We start from the raw sequence: 17,148 nt of genomic DNA on the forward strand, positions 1-17,148 counted from the left end.
ACACCCTATATTCAGAGAATAAAATAATTTAAATGTTTATCTTTGATTAAAAAAAATAAGTCAAAAGGGTAAAATGGCCTTGAAAATAAAAGAGTCTCTATCATGTGTTTGGAAGCCATATAATAGCCAATACCTTTTCTATTTATTGAGTTAATAGAGAGGTAGCTTTAGAAAGTCATTAGTTTAGGCAGGACAATTGTTCTCAAATTTGGACTCCTTCTTGAAGATTATTGAGAATCCTCCCAAATTTTTGTGTATGTGGATTATATCTATCAATATTTGCCATATTAGAAGTGAGAACTGAGAAAATAAAAATATTTGTTTATTTAAAATAACTATAATAAACCAATTAAACAGTAAAGTAACATAGTATTTTTAACACTGTGTTTTCTAATACAAAAATTTAGTGAAAATAATGGTTTGTTTTACATTTTTGTAAATCTCTTTAATGTCTGGATTTTTATATCTGCTTCTTCATTCAGTTTGTTCTAATATTTTTTTTGGCTGAAGTGTATGAAGAAAGTCTGACTGCATACAGATATGTAGTTGAGAAAAGGTTTCAAAGAACCCTCTTTGGGCCATATTTGAGAACCACTGGTCTAGAGTAGCAGAGGTTTGAAATGGTAATTCTTTTTCATTCAATAAGTATTTATTAATGCTTACTGCATGCCACAGGGTGTGATCTAAGCCCTGGAGGCACAGTGTTGAACAAGAAAAAGTTACTGTCCTCATTTAGCTTATAGTCTAGTTGGGAAAGACAGATAATAAACACATACATAAATAAACAAAAACAAGATAATTTAGATAGTGAAAGAAGTTATGAAGAACGCACAGTGAGGTATTGTGATGGAGACTATTTGGGGTGTCAGGGAAGACCTCTCTGAGGAGGTGACATTGGAATCTCATCTTCAAAATGATTTCTTTTGGAGAGGCTCAATAAATAAATAAAAAACATGACTATTATTTTCTTATGCTTCATAGGTAAACCTGCTATTGCTCATCGAGATATCAAATCAAAGAATATCTTAGTGAAAAATTGTGGAACTTGTGCCATAGCAGACTTAGGATTGGCTGTGAAGCATGATTCAATTCTGAACACTATTGACATACCTCATAACCCTAAAGTAGGAACCAAGAGGTAAGGTGAATTACTTCAGTAGCGTATAAGACTTAAAAAACCGGTTGCCATCAAGATGACTCTGACTCGTGGTGATCCCATGTGTGTCGGAGTAGAATTCTGCTTCATAGGGTTTTCAATGGCTGTTTATTCAGAAGTAGATCACCAGGTTTTCTTCTGAGAAACTTCAGGGTGGACTCGAACTTTCAACCTTTTGGTTAACAGCCAAGCGTGTTAATTGTTGCATCATCTGGGAACTCCATATAAGACTTATAATGGCCCAATAAGCACAAATGCCTGGGATGTTGTATAGAGGGGTTGGATCAGAATGGGAAATCATTACGTCCAAGAAAACAAGAAGTCTTTTCTAGGTCCCTGAGAAGTTAGTGAACACAATGGCTATAAAGAAGGAGAGAGAGCATTTTGGTTGTATAAAAAGTGGAAGAGATGGTGATATATTGTTTCAGAGCACAACGTTCTGTGGATGCATTTTCCCACAGATTGGAAAAGAATACATCAATAGCTTATAATTCCACCAAAGCCTTTTTACCTGAAACCCAGGCCTTTAAAACACAACCCTGTTCTACATGTTCTTAATAACAGATACAGAATCAGTAGGTCGACTATGTACTTTATATAATAAATATATGTATGTGCTATTATATTCCATTAGTATTTAAAAATATTGTATAATAATTTATGTTTTCACTGGTTGTCATACTTAAGTCTCTGAAATTGATGTATATTACAAGATAATATGAGTTTGCAGAGTTTCCACTTTAAAGGATCAGAATCTCTGGAAGTTAAGAACAGCATGGTTTAAACAGAGCTTACCATACGTGTATGAGGGATAGGCCCATCAGTAATGGGATTTTTGGTGTTTTTGTTGTTGTTATGGCCAGTTTGTGGGGGAGTTACCTCCATTTCCTTTTATTTGAGTTGCAGTCTGTATGCTCGTTTTGGCATAATTCCAGAGCTCTTGATCTTGAAATCAGAAACAACCAAAACATTTTCCTGGAGTTCTTAAAAGTCCTTCAGAGAAGAGAAGTTCTAAGCTGCTGTAGCTGGCCTCCAAGTTGTATTTGAGATTTCAGGACAGTCCTGAGTCTTCCACTTGGTTTCCAGGAAGAATTTAATGAGACCCCAGGAACACTTCAGGGAAGTTTATTTAGACTGGGCAGCCCTTTATTTATTTATTTCGACTGGGCAGTCCTTTTCTTCAGGAAAAGAAAGCCCCTTGAGTTCTGACTATCCCTACGTGAAGAACCCTTACGGAATTGTGGAATGCCAGATTCCCTCAGAGGTTCTAAATCATTAAAGGGCCTCTAGTAGTTTTTTTTTTTTTTTAGAGGGTGTTGAGTCCTCGCTTCAATAATCTGAGAGTTCCTCAAAACCTCCTAGGTCAGCTAGACTCAGTCAGGTTCCACAAATTCTAGATTTCCTCGATTTAACACTGTTCAAACAAAGCTGCAATTGTCTTGAAGTTAATGTATAATAAAATTGTCACTCAGAGAAGATAGTTGAAGACAGCTGCTGAGCAATGTTTTGGAGTTCTGGGCACACCACAATGAAGAAAACACACTCTTTGTCCTCAAGGAGGAGTCTCTGGGTGGTACAACGGTTAATGTGCTCAGCTGCTAACCAAACAAGTCCACCCAGAGGCACCTCAGAAGAGAGATCTGATGGTCTACTTCTGAAAAATCAGCCTGTGGAACATAGTCATACTCTGATACACATGGGGTCACCATGAGTCAGAATCTACTTGACCGAAACTGGTGGTGGTCCTCAAGGAACTTTCATAGCCATGAACTAGTAGAGGAAATTGAGTCCCATCTTCCCCTCGGGTGCTTTGCCCACTGACTTTCCCTCTGGCTTGCGGTTTCCAATGACTGTATTTGGCTACTGGCATACCTGCCGTAACACTGAGTGGGATAACTCTGTTAAAAAAAATTTTAACTGATGGTTGAGTTAATAACTGTATTATTTAACTTTATTATAGTGCCTCAGATCTACCTATAGATGTAAAAGCTATCTTAATTTATACCTTGCATCAGGTTTTATTAAGATTGTGTTTTACTGAACCACTATAAAGTCATGCACAGAACCTGAAATGTACGTGTTTTTGAAGGTATATGGCTCCTGAAATGCTTGATGATACCATAAATGTGAATGTCTTTGAGTCCTTCAAACGTGCTGACATTTACTCCGTTGGTCTGGTTTACTGGGAAATAGCCCGAAGGTGTTCAGTTGGAGGTAAGACTTTGACTTTTTAAGACTTTAAGTGTTCTTTCTGTTTGCCTTTCTATGATGCTGTGAATACAAACTGTGATTTTCTGATTTGTTTCTTTTTCTAAGCAGCACATTAAATTGTTTCTAAATATTTACAAAAATAACTTTTGATGATTTTTCCTAGCAGCGAAAGTAGAATACACAGCAATACTGGAGATTTTATACTGTGATTACTGCTTGGGGCAGGGGGAGGGGGTGCAGTTCTCCTAATAATTCTGATTCCCATAGTAATACTTTGTGAAGCACTTAGAAATTATTTTATTGGAATTTGTATGAAGTTAGCTGTATCCCTACTTTATACCAGAAACTAAAACCCAAAGAAGTCAAATTTGCTGCCAAGGCCGCAAGAATTGAAGCCTTCGGTTTCTTAGACTTTTCCTCTTCTGCTCTTTTTTCCTGTGATGGGTGGGGGTGGGGTGAGTAGAGGGAGGAGGTGAGCCAAGACAATCTTCCTGTCCCTCTACTGCTCCCAGCAGTTCAGAGAAAATGAGAGAAAGAAGTTGGGAGGCTGAATTCTACAAATGCAGCCTGATGAAATTGTAGCATGAATAGAGATAAATATTTACAGAAAATGGTTTAGAGTTTGCACTTTCAAGTGAGACAGGCTTGAGGGTTAAGCCTCTTCCTGAATATCTGAGTTTAGGCAAGTTAGTTAGCTGGAGGCACAGTGGTTAAATCTTGGACTGCTAACCAAAAGGTCGACGGTTCGAACCCACCAGCTGCTCTGCAGGAGTAAGATGTAGCAGCCTGTTCTGTAAAGATTTACAGCCTTGGAAACCCTGTGGGGCAGCTCTACTCTGTCCAACAGGGCCTCCATGAGTCGGAATCCACTTGACAACAACAGGTAATTTTCCTTATCTGTAAAACAAAAATAATAATAAAGCTGACCCTTTGGACTATGAAGAATTAACAGATTAAATCAGGTGAAACTTTTAGCACAGAGTCTGCTTATAGTAAGCATCCAATAAAAGAGCTGTCATTATTAAACCTCTGTCATTTTTATTTGCATTACATCAGTCTTGCTTAAAAAAAAAAAAAAAAAAAAAACCTTGCATATTTCTTAAAATGCTGAAACCTGTTGCCATTGAGTTGATTCCAGCTCATAGAGAATCTATAGGACAAAGTAGAACTGTCCCCATAGGGTTTCCAAGGAATGACTGGTTAGCCCTTAACCACTGTGCTACCAGGGTTCCACATCTATAAAATGCTTACAAGGTTAAAGTTACATTTGTAATTTTTTATTCATAGAAGAGATAGTAAATTCTTCAGGAGCTGAAACTATCCATAGGAGCAATAGGATTATAAAGGTACAGAACATGGACATTGGACTCCTGTAGCCTGGGTTTTGAATTCCAGATCTGTCACTTACTAGCTGTGTGACCTTTGGCAAGTTCACAATACTCTTCGTCCCTCGGTTTCCTTGTCTATAAAATAGGAATAATATGGTACCTTCTTTAATCATTGGTTTTGAGGTATAATTGATTAAAACATGAAAAGGCTTAGCATGGTGCTTGTTAAATAGTAAGACTGCAAACATGCTTATTTCAAAAAAATTTTAATTGATATTTGTTTAGATTTGCTTTTAGGTTTTTGTCCTTAAATTTTATTCAACTGTAAAAATATGTTTATGTTAACATATATTTTATTAGTTTTCTAATATTACAGCACATCTGAAATGTTTTGAGATTGAAAGGGCTGTAGTTAATTTTATATGGAATTTTTTGGGATCCAAGTAATATTTAATATTTAAGGTCACGCCTGTGACTTTGTATTTGAGACTCTTTAAACATTAACCTTCATGTTGAGCTTTCCATTTTCAATTACCTTTGGCTACTTCTCGAGAACATTCTCAGGTGCAATAGTTCTAAAATCCAAAGATAAGAAAGTCAGTTTTTAAAAAGTTGCGCAACAATTTCAAAGAGAGAGAGCTAGTTTGTTTTAAAAGGGCAATGAGGCTGTACTGTAAATTCCATAACTCGGCATTATTTTTGAATTGCATAATGAATTTTTAGATCAATTAAAATTCTAACTATTCAACTAAATGCTTTAAGCTTATATCCTTTGTTTTATAGTGATACATTATTTTAATAAACTTGACTTTCCAGTTTCCCAGGGTGCCATTGTGCCTAGAAGATTTGATGTTATTTTGAAATGGCCATCTTTATTATTCACACAGGACCGTTTGTTATGTACATTTCTTATAGGAATTGTTGAGGACTACCAGTTGCCTTATTATGACATGGTGCCTTCAGACCCCTCAATAGAGGAAATGAGGAAGGTTGTTTGTGACCAGAAATTTCGACCAAGTATCCCAAACCAGTGGCAAAGCTGTGAAGTAAGGCTGTTTTTGTTATGTACATTTTCTATCATATTTTTGAGCTATGTATCTGGGAAGATTTTCAAATACCATAAAATGTCATGTTGGTTAATGTAAGCATCCAACTGATTCCATATATGTAGGTATATGTCTTTTTATAAGTCTTCAGAAGGATTTTATTTCTTCAGCAATGTGACTTGATGAAAACTAACAGCAACAATACATCATGCTAGATTATGTGGCGGTATCAAACAAGCTCTGAAATCTCAGTGGCTTAACACAATAAGACTTTATTTCTTGCTATACATAGTCCTATCTAAGATAGGCAACTCTTCATGGCATCTGTCCTCCCCGTGGTGACTCAGTAATTTGGCCTGCTTTGATCTTGGGGTCAGGAGAAGAGGAGCTGGAGGGTCACACACTGGCTTTTAAGTGTTTTGGCACATGGCACATATCACTTACATTTATGGCACACAGGCCAGAACCAGTCACATGGCTCACTCTAACTGCAGGGTAGCTGGGGACTATGGGAACATGTGCATATTCAGCAAGCCCTCATTGTCTGTGCCATACAAAGTATTAGAATCTTAGCCATCCTTTTATTCAATAAGGAGTCCTGGAAGTGCAACAGTTAAGCTGTGGGCTGCTACCCAGAAGGCTGGCAGTTCAAATCCACCCAGCAGCTCCATGAGAGAAAGACCTGGCAATCTGCTTCCGTAAAGATTTCAGCCAGGAAAACCCAATGGGGAAGCTCTACTCTATCACTTGGGGTCACTACGAGTTGGACTTGACTCCATGGCACCCAATGACAACAACAAATTCAATGCAGTATTCCTAATCTGTAAACTACTGACGTTTAAGCTGATTTTTCTATATTGGAAAAGCTCCCTGAGGGCAGAAGCCATGGTTCGTTATTTATTCGCCGCCAGCAGTCCAGTATAGTAACCATCACATAGTGGAAAAGCTCTGACGATTCTGACTTACTGACCCCAAGTGTGTCAGAATAGGACTGTGCTCCACAGGGCTTTCAAGGACCGATTTTTCGGAAGTAGATTGACAAGACTTTCTTTTGAGGCACCTCTGGGTGGACTTGAACTGCAAGCTTCTGGTTAGCAGCTGAGAGCATTGTTTATACCACCCACACATTAAATAGTCATTGAAGTATTTTCTCTGCCTTATACAGAGATAGACTCATGGCTATGAGTCAGAATCGACTCAACAGCAATGGGTTTGAGTGTTTTTGGGTTATATGAAGATAGATATTTTCCAGCTCCTACAAGGAGAAAGAAGGAATGGCGGCAGAAATACTGTAAACCATACAACTAGTTCCAGAGGCATTCTTATACTTTAATTTCCCTCATCTCAGCTATTGCCTTTTATCTTTTGCCATGTTTAATTATAATGTGTGAGGTCTCTTTAAGTGGCCTCTTTTAGTTTGGATTTGTGTAGAAATTATTTCATATGGTTGCTTTTTTGGCTTATCTCCCTTCACGTTTCACTCAGCTCTTTTTCTATTTAAGATAAGATTTATGTCTTGGATTTTCTATATGATTGTATAGAGATCTTATCTACATACTTACTTGAGAAGCAGAATTTGACGTATTTGCAACTTAATTGAAATCAAATTAAATTTTTCTAATATTCATAGTTTTATGCATATAAGAGAATATATAACATATATGTAAAGTTTAAAGTATAACAATAATGTGAAAATCAGTAAATAATACTATCAAGTTTAAAAATACAATATTTCTAATGTTTTGAAGAGCTTCTTACCTCTCTGAGGGGTAAGAAGAATAAATAAGAAATAAATACTTATTTATTTATTAGTGCCTTGCATTTCTTTAGAATTCTGCCACACATGCACACACATACACACACACACATTTTTTCCTGAAAATATATATTTTTTTGTATTTGTGAAACTCATTGAATCTTACTATAGCTATTTCTCCCAATTTTTTTTTCACTCTCTATTATATATATGGAAACCCTGGTGGCGTAGTGGTTAAGTGCTACGGCTCCTAACCAAAGGGTCAGGAGTTCGAATAAGCCAGGCATTCCTTGGAAACTCTATAGGGCAGTTCCACTCTGTCCTATAGGGTTGCTGTGAGTCAGAATTGACTCGACAGCACTGGATTTTGGGCTTATTATATATTTTTTTTATGTATGTGTATCCATAGCCTTTTCATTTTCATTGCTGTGTAGTATTTCATTGTGTGGATATAGCACAATTACTTTATCATGCTGCTTGTCATGTGTGTAGTTTTTTTTTTAAACAATGCTGGTATACATATATGTGGAGAAGTTTTCTTAGGGTGTAAAACTACAGATTTTTTTTTCAGATATCCATATAGATCATCATATCTTCAATTAATGAAAACTCTGGGTTCAGTCCTTATGCTTCTCTTTCTTAGTGTATTGTCCCCCCAAAACCAAACCCATTACTATCAAGGTGATTCCAATGCAGAGTGACCCCATAGGGTTTCCAAGGCTGTAAATCTCTATGGAAGCAGACCACCACATCTTTCTCCCGCGGAGCTGCTGGTGGTTTCAAACAGTCCACCTTTTGGTTAGCAGTCAATCACTTCAACCAAGGTGCCACCAGGGCTCCTTATTTTAGTGTGCAGACCTCCAATATTATGTTGCCTGAAAGTGATGATAATTGGCACCCGTCTCTTGTCCCTTAAAACATTTTATGTTTCACCTTTGAGTATGGTATTTGTTATAGTTTTTGTGATGGTTAAGGTTGTGTGTCAACTTGGTTGGGCCATGATTCTCAGTGATTTGGCAGTTATATAATGATGTAGTTTGGCAGTTGCATAATGATATCATTATCCTCCATTTTATGATATAATCACCTCTGTGATGTGATACGATGTGGCTAGCCCTGAAAGAAAGCCTTATTTCTTGTAGTAACAGCTGATATTGCTGAAAACCAAACCCAGAGTCTGAAGTTAAAGTGAGGGCATTGATTGGGAAGCAATGGGATCCTGAAACTTGGAAGGAGGACATATGGGCAGATAATCAGGAAATGGGTCAATGAGCCCCTAAATTCCATTGAATCACTCCTGCCAACAGAACCAGCCTTCTCACTGCCATCTGAAGAGATTGCTTCATCTTTGTCTGCTAAACCACCCTCCCCAGTAAAACCATTAGCCCCTCTTCTCCCATCTAATGAGATAATCCAGCTGTATCTGAAGAACCATTGTCTGAGATATTGCCTGGGGCAGCATCTGAGTCATTGCCTGGTGAGACCTCTGAGTCATTGCCTTGGGCATTCCCTGAGCCTTACAAGACATTGCTGAGTGTTCTCGGAACACATACCCATCACCTATTTTTACTTCTAGACCTATAACTAGACTTAGTCCCAGCGAGCCCCAAAAGGTGAAGTACAAAATGTGACCCAGGAGGTGGTATGCTACCCTCCAGAAGAACTACTTTACTTTTCTAATATGTACAAACAGAAACCTGGGGACTATGTGTGGGAATGGCTATTAAGGGTGTGGGATAATGGTGCAAGGAATATAAAAGTTAGATCAGTCTGAGTTTATTGATATGGGCCCACTAAGCACAGATTCTTCATTCAATGTTTCAGCTTGAGAGGTTAAGAAAGGATCTGATAGTTTATTTGCTTGGTTCACTGAAGCATGGATTACATGGTGGCCTACACTAAATCCAGTTGAATTACCAGACCTGCCTTGGTATAGTATAGAAGGTACCATAGGCTTAAGGAAATTGACATGTTAGAGTGGATTTATGAGGTTAGACCCACAGACCCACACATGGAATGCCCAGAGGACACAGCTGTTACCAGAACAGTGAGGAACAAATTTGTGAAGGGAGCCCCAGCATTTTTAAAGACTGTTGTGATTGCTATTTTATGTAAGTCAGATTTGACAGTGGGAACTGCCATAACTGAATTAAGACAGCTAACTACATTCAACTTACCTATTTGGCCTGTGCAAAAAATAGATCTTGGAGAATGACAGTGGATTTTCAAAAATTTAATCAGGGGGTGACCCCAAATGGAACTGCTATTCCAGATGTGGTTTCATTGCTTGAGCAAATTAATACATATTTTGGTAACTGGTATGCAGCTATTGGTCTGGTTAATGCCTTTTTCTCCATACCTGTTTTGAAGGACCACCAGAAGCAGTTTGTCTTCTGCTGGGAAGGCAGGCAATACACCTTCACTGTCCTACCTCAGAGGTATATCAGCTCTCCAGCCCTATGTCATAATGTAGTTTTCAGGAACTGTGATCGCCTTTCACTTACCTAAGATGTCACACTGGTCCATTACATTGATGACATTATGCTGATTGGACCCAGTAGGGAAGAAGTGTCAATGACTCTGGGCTTACTGGTAAAACATTGGTGTGCTAGAGGGTGGGAAAATCATCTGACAAAAGTTCAGGCACCTTCTACCTCAGTGAAATTTTTAGGGGTCCAGTGATATGGGGCATGTCGAAATAGTCCTTCTAAAGTGAAGGATAAATTATTGCATCTGGCCCCTCCTACAACTAAAAAGGAGGCACAATGCCTGATGCGCCTCTTTAGATTTTCGAGGCAACATATCCCTCATTTGGGCATGCTACTCCAGCCTATTTATCAAGTGACTTGAAAAGCTGCTAGTTTTGAGTGGGGCCCAGAACAAGAGAAGGCTCTGCAACAGATTCAGGCTGCCACGCAAACCACTCTGCTACTTGGGCCATGTGATCTGGCTGATTTAATGGTGCTAGAAGTGGCAGTGGGAGATAAAGATGCTATTTGGAGTCTTTGGCAGGCCCCTATTTTTGAATCACAGTGCAGACCCTTAGGATTTTAGAGCAAAGCCCTGCCATCCTCTGCAGATAACTGCTATCCTTTTGAGAAACAGATTTTGTTACTGGGCCTTAGTAGAGACTGAACGCTTAACTGTGGGCCACCAATTTACCATGTGGCCTGAGCTGTCCATCATGAACTAGGTGTTGTCTGACCCACAGAGCCATGAAGTTGGATGTGCACAGCAGTGATCCATCATTAAATGGAAGTGGTATATAAGAGATCAGGCCTTAGCAGGACCTGAAGGCACAAGTAAGTTGCATGAAGAAGTGGCCCAAATACCCATGGTCTCCACTCCTGTCACATTACCTGCCCTCTCTCCCTTCGCACCTATGGGCTCATGGGGAGTTCCTTATGATCAGTTGACTGAGGAAGAGAAAACTCATTCCTGGTTTACAGATGGATTCGGCATAATATGCAGGCATCATTCAAAAGTGGGACCTTCCCTAAAGGACAGTCGTAAAGGTAAATTCTCCCAGTGGGCAGAACTTCAAGCAGTGCACCTAATTGTTCACTTTGCATGGAAGAGGAAATGGCCAGATAGATACATGATCGTATATTGATTCATGAGCTGTGGTGAGTGGTTTGGCTGGATGGTCATGGACTTGGAAGAAACAGGATTGGAAAATTGGAGATAAGGAGATATGGGGAAGAGGTCTTTGGCTAGACATCTCTGAATGGGCCAGAGAAGTGAAGATAGTTGTGTCTCATGTGAATTCTTACCAAAGGGTGATGTTGGCAGAGGAAGATCTTAACAATCAAGTGGATATGATGACATGTTCTGTGGAAACAAGTCATCCTGTTTCCACAGAATTCCATCCCATTATTGCCCATTGGGCTCGTGAACGAAGTGGATCTCAGGGATGGAGGTTATGCATGGCATCAGCAACATGGACTTCCATTCACCAAGGCTGACTTGGATACAGCCACTGCTGAGTGCCCAACCTGCCAGCAGCAAAGACCAACACTGAATGCCCAGTATGGCGCAATTCCTTGAGGCAATCAGCCAGCAACTTCATGGCAGATTGATTACATTGGACTGCTTTCATCATGGAAAGGGAAGTTTTTCATCCTAATTGAGATAGATGCTTACTCTGGATATGGATTTACCTTCTCTGCACACAATGTTCTGCCAAACATTGAACTCATAGAATGCCTTGTCCACTGTCATCGTATTTGTTATGAATTGAATTGTGTCCCCCATAATTTGTGTCAACTGGGGTAGACCATGATTCCAGTATTGTGTGATTGTCCTCCATTTTGTGATCTGTTGTAATTTTCCTATGATGTTAAAGAGGCAGGATTAGAGGCAGTTGTGTTAACGAGTAGGACTCAATCTACAGGATTTGGTTGTATCTTGAGTCAATCTCTTTTGAGTTATAAAAGAGAGAATCTAGCAGAGAGGGAAGGGACCTCATTGCCACCGAGCAAAAAGATCCAGGAGCAGAGCATGTCATTCAGACCTGGGGTCCCTGCATTGAGAAGCTCCTATACCTAGGGAAGATTGACGACAAGGACCTTCCTGCAAGAGAGGACAGAGAGAAAGCTTTCCCCTGGAGCTGGTGCCCTGAATTCAGACTTCTGGCCTCCTGAACTGTGAGAGAATAAGTTTCTGTTTGTTAAGGTCATCAACTTGTGGTATTTATTTTATAGCAGCACTAGACAACTAAAACAGTATCCTACATAGCATTGCCTCAGATTAAGGGGCTCACTTCACAGCAAATCTCATGGCAGTGTGGCAGTGGGCCTACGCTCATGAAATTTACTGGTCTTTCCATCCTGAAGCAGCTGGCTTAATAGAAGGATAGAATGGCCGTCTAAAGACATAATTACAGTGCCATCTAGGTGGCAATTCCTTGCAGGGTTGGGGCAATGTTCTCCAGGAGGCTATATATGCTCTAAAACAGCATCTAATATATGGTGCTGTTTCTCCTGTAGCCAGGATTCACGGGCACAGGAATCAAGGGGAGGAAGTGGGAGTGGTACCACTCACTATTACTCCTAGTGACCCACTCACAAAAGGGGCCAGAGGTCTTAGTTCCAACAAAGAGAATGCTTCCACTGAGAGACACAACACCGATTCCTTTGAATTGGAAGTTAAGAATGTCACCTGGCCACTTTGGGGTCTTTATGTCTCTGAATCAACAGAAAAACAAGGGGGTTACTGTATTGGCTGGTATGATTGATCCTGATTACCAAGGGGAAATTGGATTGATATTACATAATGGAGTTAAAGAAGAGTATGTCTGGAATACAGGAAATCTGTTAGTACTACCATGCCCTGTGATTAAAGTCAATGGAAAACTACAGCAGCCCAATTCCAACATGACTACTAATGGCCCAGACTCTTCAGGGATGAACCGGACAAAGAACCACAACCAGCCAAGGTGCTTGCTGAGGGAAAAGGGAATACAGAATGGGTAGTGGAAGAAGGTAGTTCTAAATACCAGTTACTACCACATGACCAGTTGCAGAAATGGGGATGGTAATTGTTATGTGTATTCCTTCCTTGTATGTGTGTGTCAAATATTTTTGTTTTCTTCACTTATAAAATATAAGATGTAAACAAGGCTAGTGTGTTTTTAGTTGTATGAATGTTAGTTGTATCATGTTAGGTGCAAGTATGACTTTGAAATTGTCTTTAGAGATTGTGTATGGTTTGAGGAGATGTGTACCTGTGCCAAGTTGACAAGGGGTGGACTGTGATGGTTAAGGTTATATGTCAGCTTGGCCAGGCCATGATTCTCAGTGGTTGGCAGTTATATAATGAAGTAGTTTGGCAGTTGTGTAATGATATCGTTATCCTCCATATTGTGATATACTTTAATCACCTCCACGATGTGATCTGATATGACCAGCCAATCAATCAGTTGTAAGGGAAGCTTCCTTGGGGGTGTGGCCTGCATCTAATATATATGAACATTCTGGCAAAGCTTACTGGCTTTTGCTGGCTCTGGATCTGGCTCATCATCATTTGACCTCCAGTTCTTGGAACTTGAGCCAGTGGCCTGCTGTGTTACCTGCTGATCGTGGTTTCGTTAGCCCCTGCGGCTATGTGAGCCAGAAATCCCCAGCTTGACACCTAACCCATGGACTTGGGACTTGCCAACCTCTACAACTGCATGAGCCATTTCCTTGAGATATGTCTCTCTCTTTCTCTATGTATATGCTTCACGGGTTTTCCTTCTTTAGAGAACCCAGTCTAAGAGTTTTTTTTTTCCATGTAAAAACTTTAAATAGATCGAGTAATAACTGACTTTAGTTTAATAAAAAAGCTTTTCTCATATCTGTGAGGTGATGATGCAGTGTTTTTACTTTACTCACTTAATGTGGTGAATTGCATTTATAAGTTTTCCACTGATAAGCTATCATGCATTCCTAGAATAGACCCAACATTAAAAAAAAATTTATTTATGATCTCTTTTGTACATTGCTGATATATGGAGCTTTGGTTCAGTTTTGTCTAATATTTGAGTTATATCTTGTTTTGTGTTAACCTTACACATTAGATATTGGTGTTATTTTATACCATCGTTTGTTTAGATTTATCCAGATGTTTATTATTTTCTTTGTTCAGCATTCCTTCTTGTCTCTCAGAGCTTCCTTCTTATGTCATTTTCTGACTGCCTGATAATGCATCTTTTAGAAGTGTTTTGTTATTCTAAATGAGAGTCTAGTGACTGTAAGTTCTTTTAGTTTTTGAGTGTCTGAAAATGTCATTATTTTCTCTCCAGTCTTTAAGAAAAAGTTCACTTGGGTATACAATTTTAGTTAACAGTTATATTCTCTGAGTACTTAAAGTTATTATTCCACTGTCTTCTGGGTTCCATTGTTGAGAATTCAGTTGATTATAAATTTTATGTTTCCTTTATTTATTTTTTTTTCTTTTTGACTAATTTTAAGAACTTCTCAGTCTTTGCTGTTCTTCTCAATTGTCTCTGTGTCTTTGGTATTTTCCATGATGTATTTAGTTTAGATACCTCTTGATTCATCTTGCTTCGAATTTCTGGATTTTTTAGTTCTGAGGATTTGTGACTTTCCTTAGTTCTAAAATATTCTGAGCCATTATCTCTTCACATTGTTCCTGCTTCCCCCATTTTTATTATCAACTTTTGGAGAACTCATTGTATTCATGCTAGACTTTTTATTCTTCTTTGCTTGTCTCTTATTCTCTCATATTTTTATAGTTGTACCTTTATGCTACATTTCTCAGATTTACCTTCCAGATCATTAAGTCTGTCTTCAACTGTGTCTAACCCATCTACTGATTTCATTATTTCAATTGTTATATTTTTCATATCAGGAAGTTTTATTGATTCTTTTTCAAATCTACTCAACATTTTTCAATAATCTCTTTCTTTTAGCTATTTTCAATTTCTTTTCTAAATTTTTATCTTACTGTCCTTTAGGTGATAGTTTCTCATTCAAAAATTCATACACAAATTGCTTTGTGACATCAGTTGCAGCCCCCACATTGTGTCAGCACTCTTCCCCTTTCCTTTACACCCCAGGTTACCTATGTCCATTTGTCCAGGTTTCCTGTCTCTTCCTACCTTCTCATGTTTGCTTTTGTGCAGGTGTTGCCCATTAGAACAATTTTTTAAAAACATATGTTATATGCTTATTTTATATCATTTAATTTTATCATTTAACGTCTTTGCTCTTTTGATTCTACTGTTTATTGTTTTAATTTTCTCTTGCTGTGGTTCCTGGTTTCCTCATGTGCTTGTGAATTTTCATTGTGAATTCAGCTTTACTTAAACTTTTGCTTGATTATTTTCTTCAGCAAGAGCCCAGACTCTGGCAATTTTCCCTACAAACATCCTTTGTGGGACAGATTCACCTTCACACTCAGGGCTTTGCCATTATCTTGATCTGGTATTTTCTATGTGCTTTGGGTTTTCTTCCAGATATGGCCTATCAGTTCTAATGTTTTAGACCATGAGAGGAGCCCTAGTGGCATGGTGGTTAAGAGCTTTGCTGCTAACCAAAAGATCAGCAGTTCAAATCCACCAGTTGCTCTTTGGAAATCCTATGGAGCAATTCTGTTCTATCCTATAGGGTTGCTATGAGTTGGAATCAACTCAATGGCAACAGGTTTGATTTTTGGTTTTAGACCATGAGATCAGCAGATTCTGCCAGAACAGTCACCAGCTTCAACATTTTTTTATTAATCTGGATTCAAGCATTCTCATTGTTTTTCTTTCAGCATTTTTATCTTATTTCTTTGACAGTTCACTATTCTGATTTTTTTAGTTACGAATTTTTGATAGTGTATACATTGAGAATTATTTTTATTTTGTTATGGTTAACATATGGTAAAACATATATGATAAAATAAAAAAAAATTTGATGAATTCTTTCATACGCATACACGTGTGTACTCACGGCCCAAATCAAGATACAGGGCATTTCCAACTCACTCCATATCCTCATGTTCTTCATGCCCCTTCCCTACATTTAGGAGATTTTAAAAGATAGTCATTGTACCGTATTCCCAGAGATCAGTAGATTGAATATTTGATTAAAAGTTAGTCTGTACAAGTTTGATATGTATGTTTTAACAGGATTTTTTGAAGGAGTTTGGCCCTAATCCCCCTCTCATATGACACTTTAAGTTTACTATTTATTTTATTTATTTTGTTGTTGTTGAGAATGTACACAGTAAAACATACACTGATTCAACAGTTTCTACATGTAATTCAGTGACATTGATTATATTTTTCAAGTTGTGCAACCATTCTCACTCCCCTTTTCTGAGTTGTTCCTCCCCCATAAACATAAACTCACTTCCCCCTAAGGTCCCTATCTAATCTTTCGAGGTGCTCTCATTGATTTGATCTCATATAGATAGATCTTGAAAGATCACAATACTCATGGCGGACATTCTTTACTAGTTAAGCTAAACCATTAATTTGAGTTTCTTATTTCTTTATTAAATATTAGCATTAATTCCTGGCTTTGTCAGTTTGCTTCAGTTGTATTCTGTTTTGTGTGAGTAGCTAAAGTCTTTGATATTTTTCTCTCCCTTAAAGGCACTCCGAGTCATGGGCAGAATAATGCGTGAATGTTGGTATGCCAGTGGAGCAGCTCGCCTAACTGCCCTCCGTATAAAGAAGACTATTTCTCAACTTTGTCTCAAGGAAGACTGCAAAGCCTAATAATAATAGTGTTAAAAAGGAATCTCTCACAGCTTTCATTCCCATTTTCCCTCTTTATGTGAATGTTTTGCCTTTTTTTTTTTTTTTTGGTTCTACCTCAAAGATAATGCAGTACAGTATTTAAGTGCCCAAAGGCAGCATGTAAAGATAACTCTAAAGTCAAACATGGGTTGACATCACCCAATCTCCATGTTGTCTTTAATTTTATTTTGAAAATCGACACATCAACTCATCTTTTTCTTTTATAAGAGAGAAAGATAATAGAAAAATGGTAAAATAAGCTACATAAAAATAACGAGAGTGATTAAGGGTTTTATTTTACTTGAACCGAGAGCACATGAATGAATAAAAAAATATGTAAAAAATACATTTTGAGATGAAAACATTCATTAAAATGTGAACTACAGCATGTTATATGTAAACAGAACTTTAGATCATAC

General features: G+C 38.2%; 1 protein-coding gene across 1 annotated transcript in view; it reads left to right on the forward strand.

The window, feature by feature from the left end:
- The window catches only part of ACVR1C (activin A receptor type 1C), a 71,054-nt gene extending 54,315 nt beyond the window's left edge, over window positions 1–16,739 (forward strand). Inside the window, exons 5-8 of the mRNA XM_010586306.3 lie at window positions 982–1,138; window positions 3,246–3,370; window positions 5,611–5,741; window positions 16,583–16,739. Coding sequence (XP_010584608.2) covers window positions 982–1,138; window positions 3,246–3,370; window positions 5,611–5,741; window positions 16,583–16,708 — 539 coding nt within the window. The 3' untranslated portion in view covers window positions 16,709–16,739. The remainder of the gene's footprint in view (window positions 1–981; window positions 1,139–3,245; window positions 3,371–5,610; window positions 5,742–16,582) is intronic.
- The last annotated feature ends 409 nt before the right edge of the window (window positions 16,740–17,148 follow it).

Source organism: Loxodonta africana, chromosome 6 (assembly GCF_030014295.1).
Source record: "Loxodonta africana isolate mLoxAfr1 chromosome 6, mLoxAfr1.hap2, whole genome shotgun sequence".
Taxonomy (NCBI): Eukaryota; Metazoa; Chordata; class Mammalia; order Proboscidea; family Elephantidae; genus Loxodonta; species Loxodonta africana.